This window comes from Ursus arctos, unplaced genomic scaffold (genome assembly GCF_023065955.2).
Source record: "Ursus arctos isolate Adak ecotype North America unplaced genomic scaffold, UrsArc2.0 scaffold_5, whole genome shotgun sequence".
NCBI lineage: Eukaryota > Metazoa > Chordata > Mammalia > Carnivora > Ursidae > Ursus > Ursus arctos.
The window spans coordinates 14264781-14288229 of record NW_026623067.1 but is presented as its reverse complement, the minus strand read 5'-3'; the positions used below and the strand labels follow the sequence as shown (position 1 = coordinate 14288229).

At 44.0% G+C, this 23449-nt stretch overlaps 1 protein-coding gene across 3 annotated transcripts in view; it reads left to right on the top strand.

Moving 5' to 3' along the window:
- LOC123000119 (zinc finger protein 879) overlaps positions 1-23449 on the top strand; it is a 39902-nt gene continuing 16453 nt past the window's right edge. Inside the window, exons 1-5 of one of the 3 annotated variants that reach the window (XM_026507740.4) lie at positions 1-143; positions 1380-1447; positions 3909-4035; positions 4488-4583; positions 9215-11433. In XM_026507740.4, the coding sequence (XP_026363525.2) occupies positions 1415-1447; positions 3909-4035; positions 4488-4583; positions 9215-10662 (1704 nt within the window). In that variant the 5' untranslated portion in view covers positions 1-143; positions 1380-1414 and the 3' untranslated portion in view covers positions 10663-11433. Of the gene's footprint in view, positions 157-1379; positions 1448-3908; positions 4036-4487; positions 4584-9214; positions 11434-23449 lie in introns of those variants that run through there. The other 2 variants (XM_044387312.3, XM_057307178.1) reach the window with 2 other exon arrangements.

Here is a 23449-nt window from a genome sequence, read left to right as displayed (position 1 = left end):
CGAAGCGCCCGGCTCATCTCTCGTGCGCAGGCGCAGTTGCGCCTGGCGGCCTGGCGGCGGCGGCGAAAAATGTCCCCAGGCTAGGTATCCTGCTTGTCTCCAGTGCGGTCCGCCGCTTGGCGTCCCCGTCGCGGCGGGCCCAGGTACCGGCTGCCGGTGAGAGCGGGCCCGGGGTGCGCAGCTCCAGCGGCGGGGACAGAGCAGAGGGCCGGCCGCCGCGCGAGTCTCAGCCGAGTCCCGGTTGCGGGCGTCCGAGCGGCGGCGGCCTCGGCAGGTGAAGGTGGCCCGGGGAGGGGGCGTTGCCCCGGGAGCTCTGCGCTCCCGCGGCCCCCCAGCCCCGGAAATCGGAGCTGTCACCGCCTGAGCCCGGGGCGCCAGCCTCGGGCAAGTCTCGTGGAGCCCTGGTCCCAGAACTGAGACTGCAGGGAGCTCTGCCTTGTTGGAGGGAGGGTTCGTGCACCCTGGGGCGGTTTTTGGCTGGGCGCGTTGGTTGGTCTCCCCCCACTCCCACCTCGCCCCGAGTTTCAACTTTTTATGTGTGTTAGTTGTTGCTATGCTTGCTAGATTGAGCTTGTGTGGCCCTGTTCTCCCAGAGTGAATCCTAGAGTGATTTGACTATTCTTTTTTTGTTTAATTTTGCCCTTTTGCTGAGTTACTTGCCTTTTCTCCAGATTTTAAAATTCATCTGTAGCCAATGATGCTCTTTCTTTTGAGCCTTGTGGGTTTTTTTTGGAGCAGGGAGAGGATGGGTAATGTTTTCTTTTAAGGAGATTTGATAACTCTTTCTTCGTAAAGGAAGCACCATTTCCAAGGGAAAGAAAAGACTAATTTTTGGTTGGCTCTTCCTGAAACGGACACCAATTTCCTTCAAATGTTATGTAAAGAATTATTATAATTATATATAATAATTATAATCGTGTTATTACTTTGTTGTCATACATTATATCTAATTATATACTATGTTAGGTACAATATAATTATTATAATATAGTTCAAAACATTTAAGTGCAGATGTGCTGAGTATTTATGTTATTTCTCTTTCATTGAACATCTCTCTGAGCCTGGCCTGACTGCCCTTTACTCTGTTAACGTACATCAGATGGTTCTAATTCCTTAGTCTGATTTATCTTTATTCAGAAACCACTGGCTGAAAGGTAGCTGGCCGGTGACTGGAAGTGTGCTTGCTGCCCACTCCTGGTTTGGGCGGCCATGCCCACGGACCCTCTAACTCAGGGATGCCTGGGCTCCCACGTTCCCTCTGGCTTCCGTCTGCAGGGTGCTCAGTGTGTGGAGCTCTCTAATTTCGTCCGGCCTCATGAGGGTGGGAGTACAGACAGGATGGACAGACAGACTGCTCACAGTTTTTTCTCCCATTTCAGGTGCCTTCTCCAGGAGGGGCAGCAGGGAGGGAGAAATGGCCACAAGGTTGCTGCCAGCCCACGCTCAGGTGAGCGAAGGCTTCTTTCTTCACCTGCCTTCCTGGTTCAGAGGTCGTGAACACAGTGAAGCCATCGTTGAGCTTTACTAGGCAGTGAAGCCCACGGAGGGACCGAGGGCCTGGTGGGGTAACTCGGGAAGGAAGCTGTTTCTCTAGCTCTCAGGGCCAGTCTCAGTCGGAATTCCCCACTTAACAGCTAAGTACTTGTTGATTAGGAATTGAATGGATCTAGGAATGTTTTTTCCTGTGAAGGGTGGAAACTTGAGGGAGTCAGGTAATTGACTGACACTGCTTAGCATAATACACTCTGGCTCCAGCCACGTGGTGGCAGATGAGAACTCCACATATAACTTCTGACTCCTCCAAAAACTTCCCTAATAATAGCCTACTGTTGGCTAGAAGCCTTACCAATAATGGTCGGATAACACATATTTCGTATGGTATATGTACTCTGTACTGTATTCTTCCAATAAAGCAAGCTAGAGAAAAGAAAATGTTATTAAGAAAATTCAAGGGAAGAAAAAATACATTTACAGTACTGTATTTATCGGGAAAAAAATCTGTATATATTTGGACCTGCCCAGTTCAAACCCCTGTTGTTCGAGGGTCAACTGTATTGGGCGATGTGGGGCTTACCAGCAGGACCAGGCTTATAGAGCTGGTGAAAGGAAAAGTAGTCCCAACTAGCCAGTGCTTTTGGGGGACAGACTGAGGGAAATGAAGCATCTGGTCCACGGTGTTTTCTTCCTTCTTGGCCATTTCGTGGCACTTACGGAAATAATTAAGAACATAATGTCCTCCCAACCCAGAAAACCTCTCCACAGAAGCAGAAGAGAAAGAAAACGCTTTGATCATTAAGTAAGTGTTAGGCCAGAATGCCCTGTGCATCCCAGGCCGTCCATTGAAGAGATTGCCAAGACAGAAGGCTCACTCACATGTTAAGTGGCTTCCACTTAACATTGTAGTTTGGACATTGTCAGGTGACCTGTTAGGCCCGCCTCCTCCCTGGAGACTGAGAGGTAGGCACATTCAGAGTTGGCTCGCAGGTCACCTCAGAATGATCCTGAATTGTGAGCCTGGCAAGTGACACTGAGCTATTGAAAAGACTTACAATAGCCCCCGCCCCCCATCCATTGTTTCCCTTCCCGAGGCTTAAGTTACCAGATGATCCTGCTTCTGACCTGTCCTCAGAAGGTCAGTGGTAGCTGAACGCTGCACCACAAAGCCTGCGTCATTCACCTCACTTCACCTCGTGTGGGCACTTGACCGTCTCGTCATGTAACCACACCAACGTGAGTTTGCTCCTGGGTCTGCCTCCAATAGAAATTACGCCCGGTGAGCTGTCGCACAAGGGAAACATTTTTGCAGCAAATGAGATCACGGGAAATAACTTCCAAAGCCGTGACTCCCCATGCCAGGGTGGATGGGTTCCTGTTATTTAGGGTTAAGATGATTATTTATTTAAAAAGGGGACCCTGGGGGGCGCCTGGGTGGCACAGCGGTTAAGCGTCTGCCTTCGGCTCAGGGCGTGATCCCAGCATCAGGCTCCTCCGCTAGGAGCCTGCTTCTTCCTCTCCCACTCCCCATGCTTGTGTTCCCTCTCTCGCTGGCTGTCTCTATCTCTGTCAAATAAATAAATAAAATCTTAAAAAAAAAAAAAAGGGGACCCTGGTCACTGCATGTAGAGGCCAACACAAGGTCGCGCATGCGCCTTAAGGAAACACCCCCCCACACCCATTGTATGTTATGTAAATGAGGCTTGTGCTCCGCCTTGGGCGGAGATTGTAGTATTATAATGAGGTAGAGGTAACTGTGGGTCACTAGAGGTCACTTCACGGTCCATCTGTGCAGGCCGAGTCGGGGCTCTAGCTCAAAGGTGTGGGTGGCCTGGGCCAGCAGGAGATCTTGTCAGGGCTGTCGCTACTGCTGGAGGAGCGGTTTCTCCTCCCATCTGGCCGAGTTAAGAGAGAACTTGGAAAGAAAAGCTCGAGGAAGAATGTGGACAAAGGTCAATGAGCAGCAGCAGGTGGGCAGTAAAGGTCAGGTCTTGGGGTCTAGCTGTGACGATATTACAAGCAGAAGAAGGGTAAGTACAACACAGTAAGATGTTTTGAGAGGGAGGGACCACAGTCACATAATTTTTGCTACAGCATATTATCATAATTGTTCTGTTATTTGTTGTTAATCTCATACTGTGCCTGATTTATAAATTAAACTTTATCATAGGGTTGTATTTATAGGAAAAAACAGTATATATAGGGTTAGGTACTCTCCAAGCTTTAGGCAACCTCTTGGGGGGCGGGTCCTTGGAACGTGCCCCCCTGCAGAAGTGGGACAACTGTACGTACCTGTGGAAAGGACAGAGACTCGCCTGGAGATGCTCGCAACCCTGCGTGGCGACAGGGTGGCTGCTCAGCCGTCCCCTTGGGGGGATGGTCCCGGGTGAGCAGGAATGGGTTTGCCATTGCAGGAGTCTGTGACATTCAGGGATGTGGCCGTGTTCTTCAGCCAGGACGAGTGGCTGCGCCTGGACTCCGCGCAGAGAACCCTGTACCGGGAGGTGATGCTGGAGAACTACGGCACCCTCGTCTCGCTGGGTAAGGACCTTTCCTCGTGATGGAGCGTCTGCTGGGGGAGCATCGTGGGGCCCTCTCCGAGGGGGACACTTGGGGGCTTGGTCAGGTTCAGCCGCACGTGGGCTCACAGGGTGGCGGTTGCATTCCCCTCCACTGCCAGGAAAGGCCGCGGGTTGGTAGAGCTGGCGATGGGCAGCCTCTGTGTGCCTTTGCCGTTCTTTGTCCCTAAACTGTCCCTCTGGGTGTCCCGAGAGGTTCCAGTGTACAGGCAAGCACAGCCAGCGCCCTGACTTTCTTCCTGGGACCACCTCCTGGCCATCCTCTAGGAGCCTGACCGAAGCCCCTCTCTGAACAGACCTCTCCTTCCTTCAGCTGTCCCTCTGCCCCGGAGCCCCTGGGGCCGGATCTGTGTGCCAGGGTGGCCGCTCATGTCTGCACAGCGGACTCATTCTCTTCTTCTTGCTCACGAACAGGAATCCTGTTTTCCACACCAAAGGTCATCTTCCAGTTACAGCAGGGAGAAGATCCCTGGATGGTGGAAAATGGAGTTTCTCGAGGCCCACGTGTAGGTGAGTGACAGTGACTGGGAAGTGGCCAGAGCATTTTCTCGCTGTCTGGGTGCTGCTGATCAGGAGACGTTGACCAGGGCCCTCCGGGATGGGCCAGGCCAGGTGGGAAAGTCTGGGGAGGGCGCATCTCCTCTCTCTCTCTACCTTTCTGAGTCCTTGATACGGCAGGTTCAGAGGGAGAGTTTGAATTCTCCCAAGAAGGACCCGCTTGCCTCCGATGTCCTTTGTAATGTGAATGCAGAGCATGTAACACCATATATAATGCGTAAAGGTGTGTGAGTCATGTCTTCCCCTGTTTTTCCGGACTGATTCTTTTCTTTTTTTTTAAATTTTATTTAAATTCAATTGGCAGCGTAAAGTCCATCCTTAGTTTTAGTTGTAGAGTTCAGTATGTCATCAGTTGCATATGACACCCAGTGCTCATCACATCACGTGCCCTCCTTAGTGCCCATCCCCCAGTCACCCCATCCCCCCACCCCTCTCCCCTCCAGCAACCCTCAGTTTGTTTCCTAGAGTTAAGAGTCTCTCCTGTTTTTCTCCCTCTCTGAGGACTTCCCATTCCATTTTTGGACTGATTATTTTCTTTACTTATCTTCCCTTTGTGGTTGGAACAAACCTCTGTCACTACAGTACATCCCTCATTGTTCTAGCTTGGGTTTTTATTTGACTTGTTTGGTCTGCAGCATATCACGGACGGCCCAGCTAAAAAGGAAAGGCAGACGTGTGTGTATTCACACACTACCCAAGAGCGAGAAAGCAGGGGTAGCAACACGGTGATAGATAGAATTTCTGCAGAAGGTTTGCAGGTATTCCACCCGGCATTCTCCTAAATCTTTTGTGTGAAAATATTCAAAATAATACTTTCCTGGCTGCTAGGACATATCTCTCAGTCTCTACAACTCCTCTGGGCCGATGGGTCAGTAAGCTCTCATTCGCTGTTCTCCTTTGTTGTTTTGTTGTTGTTGTTGTTTGTTTGTTGTTGTCATTCTGGGTTTTGTTTTGTTTTTTGTCTTTGCTTTTGTTCTCTTCTGTCTTTGATTCTAACACCAGAGGGTGGCCCTCTCCTTTGAGTTTGCTCCTTATCCAGCATTCATCTCCCTCAATGGCAGGCTTTCTGGGTCAGCTCAGTCCTTTGTTTCCATTCATGAGCTTTGTCTTCAGATTTTCCACTTTGTTTTGACTAGAATATTTCCTTGAATAATGTTTTCAGAAAGGCTCATGTGTTCTCCGTTTGTGCATGTCTAAAATCAATTCTTTTGGGGCGCCTGGGTGGCTCAGTCGGTTAAGCGTCTGCCTTCAGCTCAGTTAGGGAGTCCACTTCCCCCTCTCCCTCTGCCTGCCGCTCCCCCTGCTTGTGCCGTCTGTCAAATACTGAAAACCTTTAAAAAATAAATTTAAAAATAATCAATCAATCAAATCAAATCAAATCAGTTCTTTACCTCTCCGGTGAGAATTATGGATCTAGAATCCTGGCATCAAATTTTTTTTCCTTCACGCTTGGTTCTAGTGTCTGAACATTGAGTGTCGTTGATAAAAAGTCCTCCCTTAGCTTGATTCTTTTTCCTCTATCTTCTGTGTAGAAATCCAGTCCCCCCGCCGTTATTTTGTCTTCTGTCTAGAATATTATAGGATATTTTCTTTATCTTTGGAATTCAGAAGATTCATTAGGTTGTATCAAATATCAAGGAGTTTGTTTTAATATTGTTATCTGGCATCACAGGGCCCATTGCTTTGAAGAGCCAAGTCTTTTTTTTCACTTCAGGGATCTTTTTTTCCTACTACATACTAACATATATTCTGCCACATTCCACCAACAATCCAAGGAAGCTAACTGTAAGAATAATGGTAAAATAGAAGTTTGGTCAGAACCTTAGAAAGTGAATTATCTGTGGTAAGGGCCAGCATGGTAGCCATGGGTGAGTCTCGAATTTGACTCTGAGCTTTCTGGTTGGTAAAGAAATCATTGTATCAAATTGACTATGTTCTTTTGCAAGCATTTGAAAAAAATGAACTACTTTTAATTTATACAAGGTATATGTATGTGGTATTTTTTAAAAAAAAAAAGGAAATTCCCCTGAAATGTTGCCAACCAACCATGATGAACCTTTGTTGATATTTTACTATTTATCCTCTCAGATTGTGAATATTTGAGTGTGTCTGTGCATGAGAGACACAGAGAGAGAGAGAGAGAGAGAGAGAGAGAGATTGATTATACGTACTGTTCTCAAACCAATTTTAAATTGTGACTGTCCTTCAGTTATTTGGCCCTCATGAAATAGAGGCCTACCTCTCTGAAAGAGCTCTATTGTATTGTTAAGCCATATTTTATTTAAAAATCTCCTCGAAATTTTAATTTCTAGTTTTTTCCTATTACTAAGATTGCTATAGTGGTTATAGAATACACAGGTTTAATATAAAGAGAAACAGAGAAAAGGTCCAGAGAGTAAATAATTACAGTACAAAGGCATGAGTATTACCATTAAAAAGCCAAGCAATGTGAATTTGAAAATTCACCCAGGATTCTTTGAAAAACTATTCAACTTCATTATAATCAATGAGTTACAAACTAAAGTAATGAGATGCCATTTTCCCCTTATTATATTCCCACAAATTAAGAAATACATATCCAGTGTTTTCCTATTGCTCCGAGTATACCTGAGTATCTTTCCTGGGATTTTGATAGGTGTAGTCTTTCTGCAGGATGGTCTGGCTTTATTAAAATCCGTTTCAGGTTTGGAAGTTTATCCAGAGGAAATAATTCCATAATTGTGCAGAGTAGCAAAGGCAGTATAAAAAATGTTCGTTATAACATGAGGGATCACTAGGGAGAAGAAAGCTAAGTGACTCTTCGAAGGGGATTTCTTAAATTACGATTACATTTATGCTTTGAAATCTTACATTGCCAATAAAATGATGGTGTCAACCTTCATTCGTTGCCATGGAGAGAAGCCCACGATTTTTCTTAAGTGAAGAGTGGGTAGGGGGAAGTGTAGTTTCAACCTATTTTTACTTTTTAAATAAAAGTGTTTTCTAATATCCAGAAAAATTCTGGTGAGCTAAACTCCACATCTAGCAATGATTCTATTTGTGTGTCGTGTGTAGGGGTAAACTCAATTTTCGTATTTATAGTTTTCTGTCTTTTCTTTATTTTTCTTATAATGATTATATATCTCTTTTTTAGTTAGGAAAATAAAAACTCTTTAAGAAAATACTTTCATTCTTTTGGAAGCAATGACACCATTCCTCACACAGTATCCTAAGTGATCAAAAAGTGGACTGAAAATTATTGTCAAGAATGTACTCTTCCCCCAGTATTCCCCATATTGTTACATGGGACCGGTCCCCATCGAGCTGCCCCGGCCAGAAGCTGAGCAGCATCCTTGAGTCCTCTCTTGCACGTACCCTGTACATCCTATTCGTAGGTGAAGGTACTTGTCATCTCTGCCTTCAGCACATCCCAAATATGCCCCCCTCCCCGCCATGCCAGTGCAGACTGCCATCACCTCCTTCCAGTCCCCTGAGTGGCTGCTCTGCACCTGCCCTTGTTTCCCCCCACCCCCAATTACAATCCATTTGTCACACCACCATGGCGATCCTGTTTAAACAAAACTGCCCTGTCCCTCCTAACCCTCAGGGATCCTCTGAAGAAATTCCAGATGTCTTCCTATATCTTACAAGACCCCGCGTGATATGGCTGCCGCCTACTTCTTTTCCTCCCCTCCCAACACTGTCTTGTTCCCTCTTGCTCAGGCCACACTGGACAAATCTGGGTTCCTGGACAACTCGAAGCCGACGCTTGCCTTACATTCTTTCTGACTGGAATCCTCTTTCCACCCACATTTTTGCGTGGCCAGCTCTCATTATTTAGATCCCACCTTTAATTCTGCTTCCTTATCCCCCAGTTTGAAATGTCGGCTCGTTTACTCGTACTGCACATCACCTTGTTTTTGTTTGTTTTCCTCATTCTCTTCACCCCCAGGACTCATCATCCCTTGTTTATTTGGTCGCTTGGTCACTGTTAATACCCTGCTGCTAGAATTTAAACCTTACAAAAACTGGATTCCTGTCTGATGTGTTCCCCATAATCCTGATCTTGACCTTTGCGTGGTGGCTACTCAGTAAATAATTGCTTGAACGAGTGAGGAAATGTCCATCATAACACCATGTACAGCACTGGGAGGAGTTCCAAAACAGCACCAATCGAGGCCCTGGGTTTCGGAGAGCTTTTTAAGGCCCACAGCTCTTCTGGTTTTTACTTATAGCCTCTCTGCAGCTTTCTCGTGGATTTACCTTGAGTAAGCCGGTGACTGACACAGGAGAGGGAGCTGGGGAGTAACACAACCCGCTGAACTCAGAAGTGCTCTGTCCCCTGCTGACCTGATCTTTGTTCCTGGAGCAGGTTCCTGGCTGCTCTCATTGGAGGAGCTTCCCTCGGAGCTCACCCACATACAGCGTTCCACAGACCCTCTCCACCCAAGCGTGTCTCCCATGCTTCTGCTTTCTCGTACCCTTCTTTCTCCCCGTGCTTTCTTAAGAATCCAGGATGTATTTGTCAGAAATCCTTGTATATTTTGGTGTCACTTTTCTTTATTCTCAGGGCAAGGGAGACTTACCCGTTTTGTTTATTTTAGGATGGGAGCGCTTGTTTGAAACTACAGTTTCTGAAGAAGAAAATCAGGAAGTAATGAATAAACTCCTGGGTGACGGTCCTTTTGACTTCAGGTTGGGGAAAGTCTACAAAAATGAGGACAAGCTAGAGAAGCAACAAGTCAAAAAGAACAAACCTTTCAGGAAATTCTTAGTCACCATCAGAAATACCTACGTGAGGGAGAGGAGCTTTACAAGTATTGAGCTCGGGAAAAATCTCAGTCTGAAATCATCCCTTATTAGAAAACCCAGACTTGTTTCCAGAGGAAGGAAACCCCATTCCCAGCAGTATTCAGTTCTGTTTAAACAATTGGGAGTCAATACGGTGCGCAAATGTTACAAATGTAACATTTGTGGGAAAATCTTCCTCCACAGTTCTTCCCTGAGTAAACACCAGAGAATCCACACTGGAGAGAAGCTCTATAAATGCAAGGAATGTCGGAAAGCTTTCAGCCAAAGCTCGTCTCTCACTCAGCATCTCAGAGTTCACACAGGAGAGAAACCTTACATCTGTGGCGAATGTGGGAAAGCCTTTAGTTTCACCACATCTCTCATCGGACATCAGAGGATGCATACGGGAGAGAGGCCCTATAAATGTAACGAGTGTGGCAAGACATTTAAAGGAAGCTCATCCCTGAATAACCACCAACGAATTCATACTGGAGAAAAGCCCTATAAATGTAACGAGTGTGGGAGAGCCTTTAGCCAGTGCTCATCTCTTATTCAACATCACAGGATTCATACTGGAGAGAAACCCTATGAATGTAGTCAGTGTGGGAAAGCCTTTACTTCAATATCACGGCTAAGTAGACACCATAGAATTCATACTGGAGAGAAACCCTTTAATTGTAATGAGTGTGGGAAAGTATTCAGTTACCACTCAGCCCTTATCATACATCAGAGAATTCACACTGGGGAGAAACCTTATGCATGTAAAGAATGTGGGAAAGCCTTCAGCCAAAGCTCTGCTCTGATACAGCATCAAAGAATTCATACGGGAGAAAAACCCTACAAATGCAACGAATGTGGGAAGGCCTTCTCCTGGATTTCACGGCTTAATATACACAACAGAATCCATACTGGAGAGAAACCGTATAACTGTAAAGAATGCGGAAAAGCCTTCAGTTCCCACTCAGCAGTTAATACTCATCGGAAAATTCACACTGGAGAGAAACCTTATAAATGTAATGACTGTGAAAAAGCCTTCAACCAAAGCTCAGCTCTGATTCAGCACCAGAGAATTCACACTGGAGAGAAACCGTTTAACTGTAAAGTATGTGGGAAAGCCTTCCGACAAAGTTCCTCCCTTATGACACATATGAGGATTCATACAGGAGAAAAGCCTTATAAATGTAAAGAATGTGGGAAGGCTTTTAGTCAGAGCTCATCCCTTACCAATCATCAGAGGACTCACACTGGAGAAAAACTATAAATAAAACACATGTGGAAAGTCTTCCAACTGAAGTTCATTCCGTAGTCAATTTCGAAAAACTCATCCTGGGCAGGAAGTGGTGAAGAGTGGTTAATTGTGAGTTAAACTTCAGAATGTAGACCTCCTCAGACATCAGAGACTTCATGATGCAGGTAACAAACATTAGGTGTATTAGGAAAGCTGCTATGAAATGTTTTTTTTTTTTTTCATAGTATTTAAGTTATTACTGACTGTAAGGTAGAGAATGTGTAAGATTCTTTTATCTTCACCCTGGTGATGTGCAAGAAGAGCCCCCAGCTTTTGCAAGCTTCCCTGGGAAGTGTGTTGATTTATGTAAAAGTGCAGCCATAAAATCCAGACTTTAGATTAATCTAGGAATCTGTTTTTTGAAACGACATTTAAGTGTTATGCAAGCCAGTGTGGATTGTTCTGGAGGAGAAATGTAAGCAGGTGACCTGTAGCTACCTCACTGCCGCTAAAATGTATTCTTTAATAGTTTAAAGGCAAAACGTGTACTTGATGGTTGTGAAAACTTTTTGGGTTGTTTCTTCTCTGCTTTCCAAGCCATTTACCTGAAGAGAAAATCACTCTGTAAACGCTGCAGGCATACGGTCCCGTGAGTTTTCTCCCTGACGACTTGTTCTCAGCTCTGAAGCCGATCTAAAAGTCACTCTATTTTAAGTCACAGAATGCATGGTAGTTCACTTGGTTTTATCATAAAGTGATTACCTTTGCTGTGTGAGGTTGAGAATTAAAGGTTATTCAGACAACTACTGCTTTTGCAAGTTACTCCACTGATACACATTAGCAGTGATCTTACAGTGTTAGATGGGAGCATGCCTCTTGGCACCCAGGCTGTGCCTGCTTCATTGAGCTCTCTGGTTACCACCCAGGAAGGCCCAGCAACAGTGTGGATCACCGTCCTAGCTGGAGGTAAAGTGAACCAGGTAACTTTCACTCCCTCCCACACTCTGAGGGCCAGGAGACAGGAATTCAGAATCTAAGTTCAGTAAATGGGCTGTTAGACGCTTCAACAAGTTAGCATGTTTCAGCATTTTAAAAATGTGAATAATAATTCTGGCGACGTAAAAACAGTTATCTCCCAAGTCAAACTAAACTCGTTGAACTTTACAGAAGCAACATCCTCTAGTGTTGTCCAGTATCACCAGAAGTAGGCAAGCACCTAAGGACTGAACTACCTGTTTTGTTTTTAAAAAGGGGACTAGTTTCTTTCTCTTTGTCAAGAGTTTAAAAAAAAAAAAACACCTCAGAAAAAGTTACTATTGAGGGTGGAGACTGAGCTAAAGCAGAAATCATTGAATTCAACTTTTGCTTCCTGGGACCAACTAATCAGTCTTACTGTTCCAGACTTGGTGAGGAACAGACTTTTCTGGGTCATGTTATCCTCCACAGCAGTTCCTCTTTCCCCATAACCATTCTATTAAATTCTCTAATTTCTGGGAAAATTTCTAGGAAAATATAATTTCCGTCTTAGTCCACTTAGGTTGCCATAATGAAATACCGCAGCCTGGGTGGCTTATAAACCACTGAGACCTACTTCTTACAGTTCTGGAGGCTGGGAAGTCCAAGATCATGGCACCTGCACAGGTGTGTCCTGGTGAGGATCGTCTTCCTGGTTCCTAGCCGGTGGCTTCTTGGATCCTCACATGGTGGAAGGGGCGAAGGAGCTCTCTGAGGCCTCTTGTGAGGGCACTAATCGAATTCATGGGGCTCCACCCTCATGACAGTCACCTCCCAAAGGCCCCACCTCCTAATACTTCCACCTCTGGGGTTAGGGTTTCAACGCGGATTTTGAAGGGGCGCACATTCAGACCATTGCATCTCCAAGTAACAGTATAGTCCTAAAAATAATCCCACCAGATATATCTGAATAAAGTTACACAAAGAAAATATCAGGCCCAGTTATTTCTAAGTTGAGGTCTCTCAAACTTGCAAGTAACAGGCCATTTGAGTCTTACGCAGGATCTTCCAGAGGAGACCGTGTACAAGAACAGTGATTCCAATATAACCCAGTACCAAAATTGACAAGGAAAGTACAAGCAAAAGAAAAAATGCAGGCCTACATCATCCATGAACAAACACGTAAAAACTCTAAACAAAGCAAATGTAATCCAGAAGTACCTCAACATAGTTAATGCATCATGATAAATGTGGATTTTTCAAAAGATCGGGCAGGTTGTTTAGAATTAGGAAACTTACAGATGCTGTGTACCACCTGGGAAGCTTCAAGGTGCAAAATCCGTATGTTCATCTCAATGCAGACAAAGCAACCAAAATACTCAGCACCCATTCATTGTAAAAAGTCTTAGCCAAGCAGCGGAGAGAGCTTCCTTAACCTGGTAGAAGGGTATTTACCAGAAACCTGCCGAAAAAAATGGTAAAATGTTAGAAGTAGTCATGACAGGAGGAGTGTAGAGAAAAAAACAAATTATTCAATAATGAATAATGGCTTTGAGATAAATGGTTCATCTACATAAAAGAAAAATTGGATGCCTACCCTCACCACAAAAAGAATTCTGTGAAAGGCAAAATTGTTTGTCTTTTGGAAGAAGATGTAAAGAATAACTTTATGACCTCACAATAGGGAAGGATTATTTTAAACGGGACACAGATAAGCCATGAAATCTTTTTCTATATTTGCTCACATTAAAAAAAAAAAAAGAACATCCGGTTATCAAAATATACCAAAATGGAATTGAAAAGTCAAGACATAAAATAGGAGGTCTTTCCACAACATTTTTGACAAATGCTTATTGTCTGGAAAGTTTAAATACTTTGTACAAATCAGCTTAAAGGAAAAAAAAAATAAAAAAGACAACCTTGTAGGGAAAAAAAAAGGGGTCCAAATACATGACTACTTATTTCACAGAAGAGGAAATACAGATTTCTAAAAACACAAAAAGATGCTTAAAAGTGGAAATTAGGATCACAGAGAGGATTTTTTGAGGTTCTTTTTAAATAGACATTATTTTATTATTTTATTTATTTATTTTGGTACGCTCTGTGTCCAATGTGGGGCTTGAACTCACAATCCCATGATCAAGAGTCACACACTTCACTAAGCCAGCCAGGCACCCCAAATTTTATGATTTTTTTTTTTTAAAGATGAGTGAAAACAAAGATGTGTGACATTACTGAGTTTTGGAATGTATGCGGAAGAACTGGAATCCATACTCTACTAGTGGGAGTGTAAGTTGATACAGACCATCGGCATCCTATCAAGTTGAACTTGTGCACGACATAAAACAGAAGTTCCACTCCTATGTATGTATGATAGATAAATGTGTGCATATGAGCAGTAAGAGACAGATATAAAGACATTCTTAGCAGCACTGATCATAGAAGCTAATATTTCGACGTAGTCTGAATGTTAATAGGAAAATGGAGAACTCTGGAATATTAACAATGTAGAGCAGCAGGGAGAATGAATGAACCAAAGCCATAAGCAAACACAGATGAATTTCAAAGCCTGTTGATTTTTCAGAAGTCAGAGGAAACAACATACGGTATAACAACATGTTCTGCAATATTAAATTGATTTTAAGTGATTTATACATGCAAAGATACTAAAAATAGCAAGTGATTGAATAACAAGATCTTTTAGCCATCCGTGCTGTGTAACGACTCATCCCCAAATTTAGTGGCTTAGAACAACACTTTATTAATACCGTTGGTTCCAATTTGGGTTCAGTTGGGCAGTTCTTACTTGGTGTCTCTAATGCATTTGCAGTCAGATGGCAGCTGCCACTCACCTACGCTTGGTGTCCAGGGCGGCCGGCACCCAGTGATGTCTGCTGCTGAAAGCCCAGTTGGGCACTGGACAGAAGGGTGGCTGGTTCCTGAGAGACACTGTCCCAAGAGCTGGCATTCTAAAAGATCTACAAAGTGTAGACCTTAGAACTCAGCTTTGGAAGTCACATGACATCAGTTCTGTATGCTCTTGGTGGAAAATTATTTATAGACGAGGTCCAGATTCAAGGGGAGGTGATACAAGGGTGTGAATACCAGGGTCGTGGTTCATCGTAGGGACCATATTTGTAGACTGGCTACCACACAAACACACAACTCAGCATGGTGATTACCTCTTGCCGTGAGGCAAGGAAATGACTTGGGGAGGAGCACAGGGCTCCTCAGCTTGGCTGATGCCTGAGAGAGCCTGCCTTCTCAGGAAGAGGTTGACCAGGCCAGCCAGAATGAGGATCAGTAGGAAGGCCAGTGTGTTTATCAGTAAAAATGATTAAATAGAGTTTTTTGGCCCAACTCTATACTGGGTCATTTGATGTAGGATAAAACAGATCTTACTGCCTGCTCACCCTAGGTGAAGTGCACATCAAGTTTAAGAGGTTGTACCCAAGGGCCACTTCAAGGTCATAGCTTTTTTTTTAAGATTTACTTATTTTAGAAGAGAGTGAGAGCAGGGGGAGGGGCAAAGGAAGAGGGAGAGAGAATCTCAAGCAGACTCCACGCTCAGCATGGAGCCTGACTCAAGGCTCAATCCCACGACCCTGAGATCATGACCTGAGCCGAAACCCAGAGTCAGGTGCTCAACCAACTGCACCCCAAAGGTCATAACATTTTTCGGGCCACTGTTGAATTTAAACATCTCCTTAACAAAACTATCAACACCCCCCTTTCCTGTCTATACTTTGCCTTCTCATTCATCTCCCTAGATCACCAGAGGAAGAGAGATTGGTTCCTATCCCAAGTCAGGAAACACACACTAAACTAAAAAAATGTGCATAAGAGGATTAGGCAAAGAAAGACTCATCATTGAGTTGTGAACATATTCGCCTTGCCTGGTTTCTCCTCTTATTCTCAAAGAGGCTTGTTCAGAATCTAGGCAGAAGAGAATACTGTCCATATTTATAGCTTCCTAATAGGCCATTTTCAAAGCAACCTTTTATAATACAACTGACATGCCCGATACATTTAATTTATAGTGTTCATAGTAATGAAATGATTTAAAATGTCCACCTTTTCAGGTGGGTTGGGCCCTTTTCTTGTTGGCTGTTGCATCACCAAACCCGTTTTCTCATGAAAGCTCTGTGAAATGAATAGGCTTTTTTTTTTTCTAGACTGTCCTTCCATTGGCTTTCAACAGTGTTTTCCACATGGTTAGGTTTATGTTGTGCTTTTTTGGTAAGAAACCCACCAAAGCAATTTTGTATTCTCAGTTCATGGTCTTATCACACTGGGAGCCTGGCGATGTTAGTAATTTCAGCTTTATCTTGGTTGAGGTGGTGTTGGCCTTGTCTCCCCCTCTAAAGTCACTGTTTTTCTCTTCACGGTCATTCGTATCTTGAGAGGCGATCTGATGATTGTGGATGTCTATCTGTACTAGACAAACTCACCTCCACCAGTTTTAGCATCTAAGGATGACACTTGCTTTATTGTCATCACAACGGTTTCCACATGGAGATCTTATAATTCTGTCATTTCTTATACTCTTATTAATTGGCTTTCCACTTTAGGGGAGTGTTTTATCTTCTGTTTTTATGACTGGAAGCATGGTTTCTTATGTTATTCAATGGACTGTAATCTGTGAATATCGTTGTGTATGTTGATGCCAAAATTGTCCCAGACTTGGCCTCGAGAGCCCCTGCAAGCTCGTTTCTGTGTCCTTTCTGTCATAAGCTTGAGTCCGTATATAAAATCTGTAAGTCACGTACCCCTACTTCTGTCTGTATAGAAAAATATGATTTTTGACTAGATAGCTTGGGGTTGGAGGAGAAATTGTGGGGTCAAAAACATTTTGGGGGATTTTCTCTCTTTTTCTTGCAGGATCTTCTACTTCCCCCTTTTGCTACTTTCCTCCTTGACACATGGTTTCCACATCACTGTCTTTCCATTAAAAATATTCTCCCCATAAAGCATCACCTTCCCATGGATGTCTCACATCCTGCATGTGTTGTTTTTCTTTTCTAAACTACGGTAAAATATATATAACGTAAGATTTACCCTTATAATCATTATTAAGTGTACAATTTGTGGCACTGAAGATATTCACAATGTAACCATCACCACAATCTATTTCCAGAACTTTTCATCATCTCAAACAGAAGATCTGCATCCATTAAGCAGTAACTCTCCCATTTCCCCTGCTGCCAGCCCCGGTCACCTCTTATTCTACTTGCCGCCTCTCTGAATTTGCCTCTTTTATTTTTTTTTAAAGATTTTATTTATTTATTTGACAGAGATAGAGACAGCCAGTGAGAGAGGGAACACAAGCAGGGGGAGTGGGAGAGGAAGAAGTAGGCTCATAGCGGAGGAGCCTGATGCAGGGCTCGATCCCATAACGCCGGGATCATGCCCTGAGCCGAAGGCAGATGCTTAACCACTGTGCCACCCAGGCGCCCCTGAATTTGCCTCTTTTAGATTCCTGACATAAGTGGAATCATACAATATTTGTCCTTTTGTGTCTGGCTGATTTTATTTAGGACAATGTCTTCAAGGTTAATCCATATTATAGCAGGTGTCAGGATTTTCTTCCTTTTTAAGGCTGAGTAATGTTCCATTGTGAATATCTACCACATTATATTTACCCATTCATGTGTTGGTGGACAGTAGGATTATTTGCACATTTTGGCGATCGTGAACAACGCTGCTGTGAACATTTGCATACAAGTGGACATTTCTCTTGGGTAAATACTTAAGAGTGCGATTGCAGGGTCATATGAGGAGTGGTTGTTATAGTCAAACACTTTGCCACCGTGGCTGCACCATTTTACATTCCCATCGGCAATGTACGAAGGATCCAGTTCCAATGTGGGTGGTTCTACATCCTCCAACACGTGGTATTTTCTGGCTTTCAGGATCCAGTTCCAATACGGGTGGTCTATATCCTCCATCACTTGGTAATTTCTGGCTTTCTTCCTTAATGGTCACACTCACAGGTGTGCAGCAGTGTCGCATTCTGGCCACGATTTGCATTGCCCTGATGACTAGTGATGTTGAACGTCTCTTTTATATGCTTTTTGGCTATTTTATATCTTTTGTTGAGAACTCTCTGTTCAAATCCTTTGCCCATGTTTGGAATGGGCTGTTCTGTTGTCGAGTTATAGCGGTTGTTTAGATATCCGGCATGTACTTTGAAGCACTTCTATTCTGTTCTCTTCTACACCTGTACGGTTTTGCATATTTTCACACATAGAGCATACTTTCTCCTCCTGGTGGTGGTTTTATATCCGTTTTAGGAACACTACTGCCTCTTTCCTCTGCCATATCCTTTGTTGTTTTTTTTTCAAAGGATATGATGGGAGTTTCAAATTTATGCCACAGTCACTACCTCACCTACCCGAAGAAACGTTTTGGTTATCTTCTCAGCAACCACACGTCATGTCTACCCCACTTTTCTTTCTATCTTTAAGTGCCTACTGTGTGCCACACCCAAGAACTTCATTGTGCCCAAGCCAGAACAAACCCTTGTCACCCCTGTGGCAAGAGGTCTAAAAGCTGCTCTGTAATCATCAGGCATTGCTTTGTGATCTCTGTTTCAGTAAAAAGACATGGGCAAGGGGCACCTGGCCCACTCCTTTGGAAGAACACGTGACTCTTGATCTCAGGGTCATGAGTTCAAGCCTCACACTGGGCATGGAGCCTACTTTTAAAAAAAAAAGGGCAAAGAAAACAAGTGGGCAAGATTTCAATTTGTTTTAAGCAAATTATGTACAATAAAAAAATTGTAGGTTTTCATGACTCCATAAATGTATAGGGTTGTGGTGGAAAGACCCAGATGGAATTACCCCTTGGATCCCTATTCCAATGCCCTCCTGCCCACGCATCTCTTCGCTTAGGTCAGTTGGGTTCTTTTTCCTAAACAAATGTTTGCAATCACCCTTGAATGTTATAACACACTTTAAACTTATAAGGGAGTTTATATGGGGCAAGAAGATGTAAACAGTTTATGGCATGTTTCCATGAGGACATTCACGTCCACAGTAGGATCTGGGTAGCATTTTCTTTCTTTTTTTTTTTTTTATATAACTACATATGCAGATTATTTTTATTATTCTGGTTTAGTGTACTTTTTTTAAAAAAATAATTTCTTATTATGTTATGTTAGTCACCATACAGTATATCATTAGTTTTTGATGTAGTGTTCCATGATTCATTAGTTGCGTATAACACCCAGTGCTCCATGCAATACGTGCCCTCCTTACTACCCATCACCAGTCTATCCCAATCCCCCGCCCTCCTCCCCTCTGAAGCCCTCAGTTTGTTTCCCAGAGTCTCTCATGGTTCATTCCCCCTTCTGTTTACCCCCCTTCATTCTTCCCTTCCTTCTCCTACTGATCTTCCTATTTCTTAAGTTCCATAAATGAGTGAAACCATATGATAATTGTCTTTCTCTGCTTGACTTATTTCGCTTAGCATAATCTCCTCCAGTCCCGTCCATGTTGCTGCAAATGTTGGGTAATCGTTCTTTCTGATGGCTGAGTAATATTCCATTGTATATATGGACCACATCTTCTTTTTTTGGGTAGCATTTTCGACAGTATACCCCGTGTCCCCAAATCCAGTCAGTGCATCGGCCTCCGTCCCACACTGTACAGGGACAGATGTCGTTTAGATCATCCACTGCTGGAGAGAAGGCGGAAGGGGCGCTGTCATGCAATTCTAAACACTGCACATACTTCACTTTAGCCTTGGTAACCTTGAACAGGGGGAACAATTCCTATTTCTCCTTTTCCTATAATTTGGTTTTTGTTTTTGTTTCCTCACTGTGAAGAGAAAGGAGGAAGGAAGGGAGGATGGGAGGGAGGGAAGAAAACTAGTCCATCTCCAGTTACACTGCACTGGCCCCACGGAGCCTGCTACATGGGGACAGTGGGTTTCATACTACTTCAAGGATGCTCTGTGTAGTGTAGACTTTTTTTTCCAAATACACGGCCATTTTAAATTTTTATTTTTTTAAAAAAAGATTTTATTTATTTGGGAGAGAGAGCGAGGAAGAATCTCAAGCAGACTCTGTGCTGAGCACAGAGCCTGACGCGGGGCTTGATTTCATGACCCCGGGATCATGACCTGAGCCGAAATCAAGAGTCTGGTGCTTAACCAACTGAGTCATCCAGGTGCCCCACCACACCATTTTTTTTTTAAAGAATAAACTACATTTGAAACAGTGGGAAAATAATAACTTTATAAATCGGATTCTGTATGCTTGGAAGATAAATTCGAAGAATCCTCTCAGAAAATAGAAGAACGCAATTAATGAAGCATCGAGCTTTACATCGGAAACCAGGGATGTACTGTATGGTGACTAACATAATATAATAAAAAAAATTTTAAAAAAAGAAAATAGAAGAAAAGACAAAGAATACCAGGGTGAGGTTATCAGAGATACGAAAGCCAGACTTCAAGAATAACAGTTTAAGATGTTAATGAAGAAAGCAGAAAAAACCCCAGAACTCAGCCTTTCCCTTTTGTGTGTGTGTCCAAGACAAAAACAATGAAAAACCGGTTGCTAGATACTGGAGTAGGGGTGGGGGTGGATAGAAGTACTTATAAATACAGGAAAACAGAGGGGAGGGGAGGGTGAGTTTTTTTTTTTTTTTTTTAAGATTTTACTTTCTTGAGAGAGAGCAAGCAAGAGAGAGAACACAAGAGGGGGAGAGGGGCAGAGGGAGAGGGAGAAGCAGACTCCTTGCTCTGAGCAGGGAGCCTGACATGGGACTCAATCCCAGGACCTTGGGATCATGACCTAAGCCAAAGGCAGATGCTTAACCAACTGAGCCCCCCAGGTGCCCCAAGGGTGAGATTTACATAACAGTCAAAGTAGAGAAATAAAGGTTACCTTCAAGGGAAGAAAAAAACCAAATTGGCCTCAGGTTTCTTCAGAAAACTGGGAGGGCACTGATAAAAACTAGTCGTGAGAATGTGAAAAAGGAACAGAAATACCAAGACCCAAAGAGAAACCTAAGCAGGCAGTCACAGATGTGACCAATGAGGTTACAGGATAAAATAGATTTACTTATAAATAAATATAAATGATAAAACTCGAGGAAATTGCCAGAATTCGTAGCTGAGAAAGTAGAATATAGATGTATTAAAATTGGATACTGGTGGTCATGGCCTATTAGCTCATACTGTAAAAATTGTAAATGGGACAAAGTAGGGGCACCTGGGTGGCACAGCGTTAAGCGTCTGCCTTCGGCTCAGGGCGTGATCCTGGCGTTCTGGGATCAAGCCTCACATCAGGCTCCTCCGCTATGAGCCTGCTTCTTCCTCTCCCACTCCCCCTGCTTGTTTCCCTCTCTCGCTGGCTGTCTCTCTCTGTCTGTCAAATAAATAAATAAAATCTTTAAAAATAATAATAAATGGGACAAAGTAGAATACATTTGCGTTTGGCTTAATATATAAAGGAAGTCAGAAGAAAAGTTAGTTCTTAATTTTTACAGTCAGAAAAATGGGGCATAAAGAGTATTTTTAAAAACATAATTGCCAGGACTATTTTAAAAAATACACTTCATCGTTGAAAAACATTATGTTCAAAATGTTCTTAACATCCTCATCTTTTCCATATTTTGAGCTTTGAGCTGTTCCAACCACTTGCAACGACTCAGCCCATACTGCTGTCTTCTCTCAGAATTTACAGCCATGGCCTTCTAACTAATCCCAGTCTCCCAGCTGCTGCCTTTGACCCTTCGGTTAAGTCTCAGCACTGCAGTCAGAGTGATCATTTAAGAAAGCGACATCAGAGGATGGACAAGGGAGACCGCGGGGGCCCTGAGGCCTCTACCCAGCCTGTCCCCAGGATGTTCCCTGAGGCTCTAGGTCTTGTCCCAAGAAGATTTCAAGGAGAGACGAGACACACAGTTGAGCGGTGTAAGTGGGAAGGTTCATTCAAATGAGAGTACGCTCTCCAGACCTGAGTGCAGGGGAGCTCGAGAGGAAGCTGGGTTTGGGTCTCCGTATCTTTTACTGACAGGTACGGGGTGGAATATTTGTTACTTGGGGAGGGGATTTCCTGGGAGCAGGGTTTCTTGCCTTTTCTCCCTTGCCTGATCAGGGGCTCCAGCCTTCTTTGTCTTGGGCCTGTCTTGGGTTGATCCGGCTTCTTTGTTTTGGGGAGTGCTGTCAGGACAGGTTTCTAACTTCCCCCGTGGCTGACCCTGACTCCCCATTTGCTGGCCTCCAGCATCCTGTTAACACCTAAGTAACTGCCTACTCCAGCGTCTCCACTGCTCAGAGCATTCTCTTCTGAGTAAGATCCAGGGACCGGGACTAGTAAGAGCCTGCACATTCTAGTCCTCTTGCCTCTGGTTTCTGCCGCCTTTCTGCTTCAGCAACAGTATTCATGCGTCTTCAACAGGCCAGGCGTGCTCCCACCTCCAGGCATCTGCTTTTCAGCCTGCCAGAAAGCCTTCCCACAGATCCCGAACTCCGCTCACTCCTCACCTCTTTGCAGATCTTTCTTCAATGTCACCTTCTCAGTCAGACATTTCTTAACCACTTTGTATACATTGCAGTACCCCCGCCCCCCGCAGCCAGGGTCGCTGTTCCCACTTTCTTGTTCTCATTAGCGCTCATCACTACCTAAAAACATACCATTTGTTACTCTTGTTTATCATCTTTTTCCCCTCTCCACCCAGAGAATTTAAGCTGCATGAATGCAGAGGTTTTGAGCGTTTGGGTCAACCAGAAATACTGATGTATTTCTAGCATCTAGACAATGCCAGGAGCAAGAGAGGTGTTGAATATTTTTGTCGCTGTTGTTGAATGAATGAATAAATAGAATCTTATACAGCAGTGATAATGAATGAACTTTGCATGTATCAAGATGGGTGAAACTAAAAGTTATTAAAGATCACAGGCTCAAAAGGGATCTCTCAGGGTGAGTTCCCCCCCTCACCAAAGACTTAATTACAGTTTCAGCTCTTCCAGAAATGGAATCGTAAACCAGCCAACCAGGAACCGTGTGATCATCATTAGTTAGGCAATCTGCCTGATAAATCTTTGCCATCTTCTGTAGGGAAACTAACCTTGCAATAACCAATCCACTTTTTGCCTAGTACAACTTCCTTGTTCCTGCTCCGTCTGCCCATAAAAGGCTTACATGCAGTACTTCTTGGAGCTCCTTCCTCCCTGCTGGACAGGATACTGCCTGGTTCACGAATCACTGAATAAAGCCAATAAGATCTTTAAAATATACTCAGTTGATTTTTTTTTTCAAACAGCATTCCTGGTGAGCGTTATGTCACAGAACATACAGCAGATTCCATTTATATAAAGATCAGAAACCTTGCAAAAAGAAACACTTATTGTGGAATGCAATACCAGCAAGCTAAGCAAGGCAAACGCGTTGCACAATTTAAGACAAATGACAGGGGAGCATTGTGGACCGGGCTTCAGAAATTCTGGTCAAATCTCTCTTCAAGCTAAGTGTTGGGCATGTGGGTATTGGTTTCTTGTTTAAACTGTACCTATGCATTCATCATCTGGGTACGCTACGCATTAAAATAAAAACCATAACTAGCTGGTGGGGAGCTGTTGTGGCCCACGGATTCTCCTAAAGGCCTCTAAATTCGGGTTTTGTTTTTTCAAATCACCTTGCCTGTCTAGCACAACAAGCCCCCGGGAGGATGCAGGCAGCGGGGACTGTGGGGGAGACCACCCGCCTTACTCGTCACGCGCGCGGCCTCGCGTTCCCGCGGACTTCCCGGGGGCAGACAGAGGGTCGAGAGCTCGCGGAGGGCATCTCCCGGGGGGGGGGGGGGGGGGGGGGGGGGTCGCCCAGCCGCCTTCTGGGAAATGTAGTCAGCGCGCG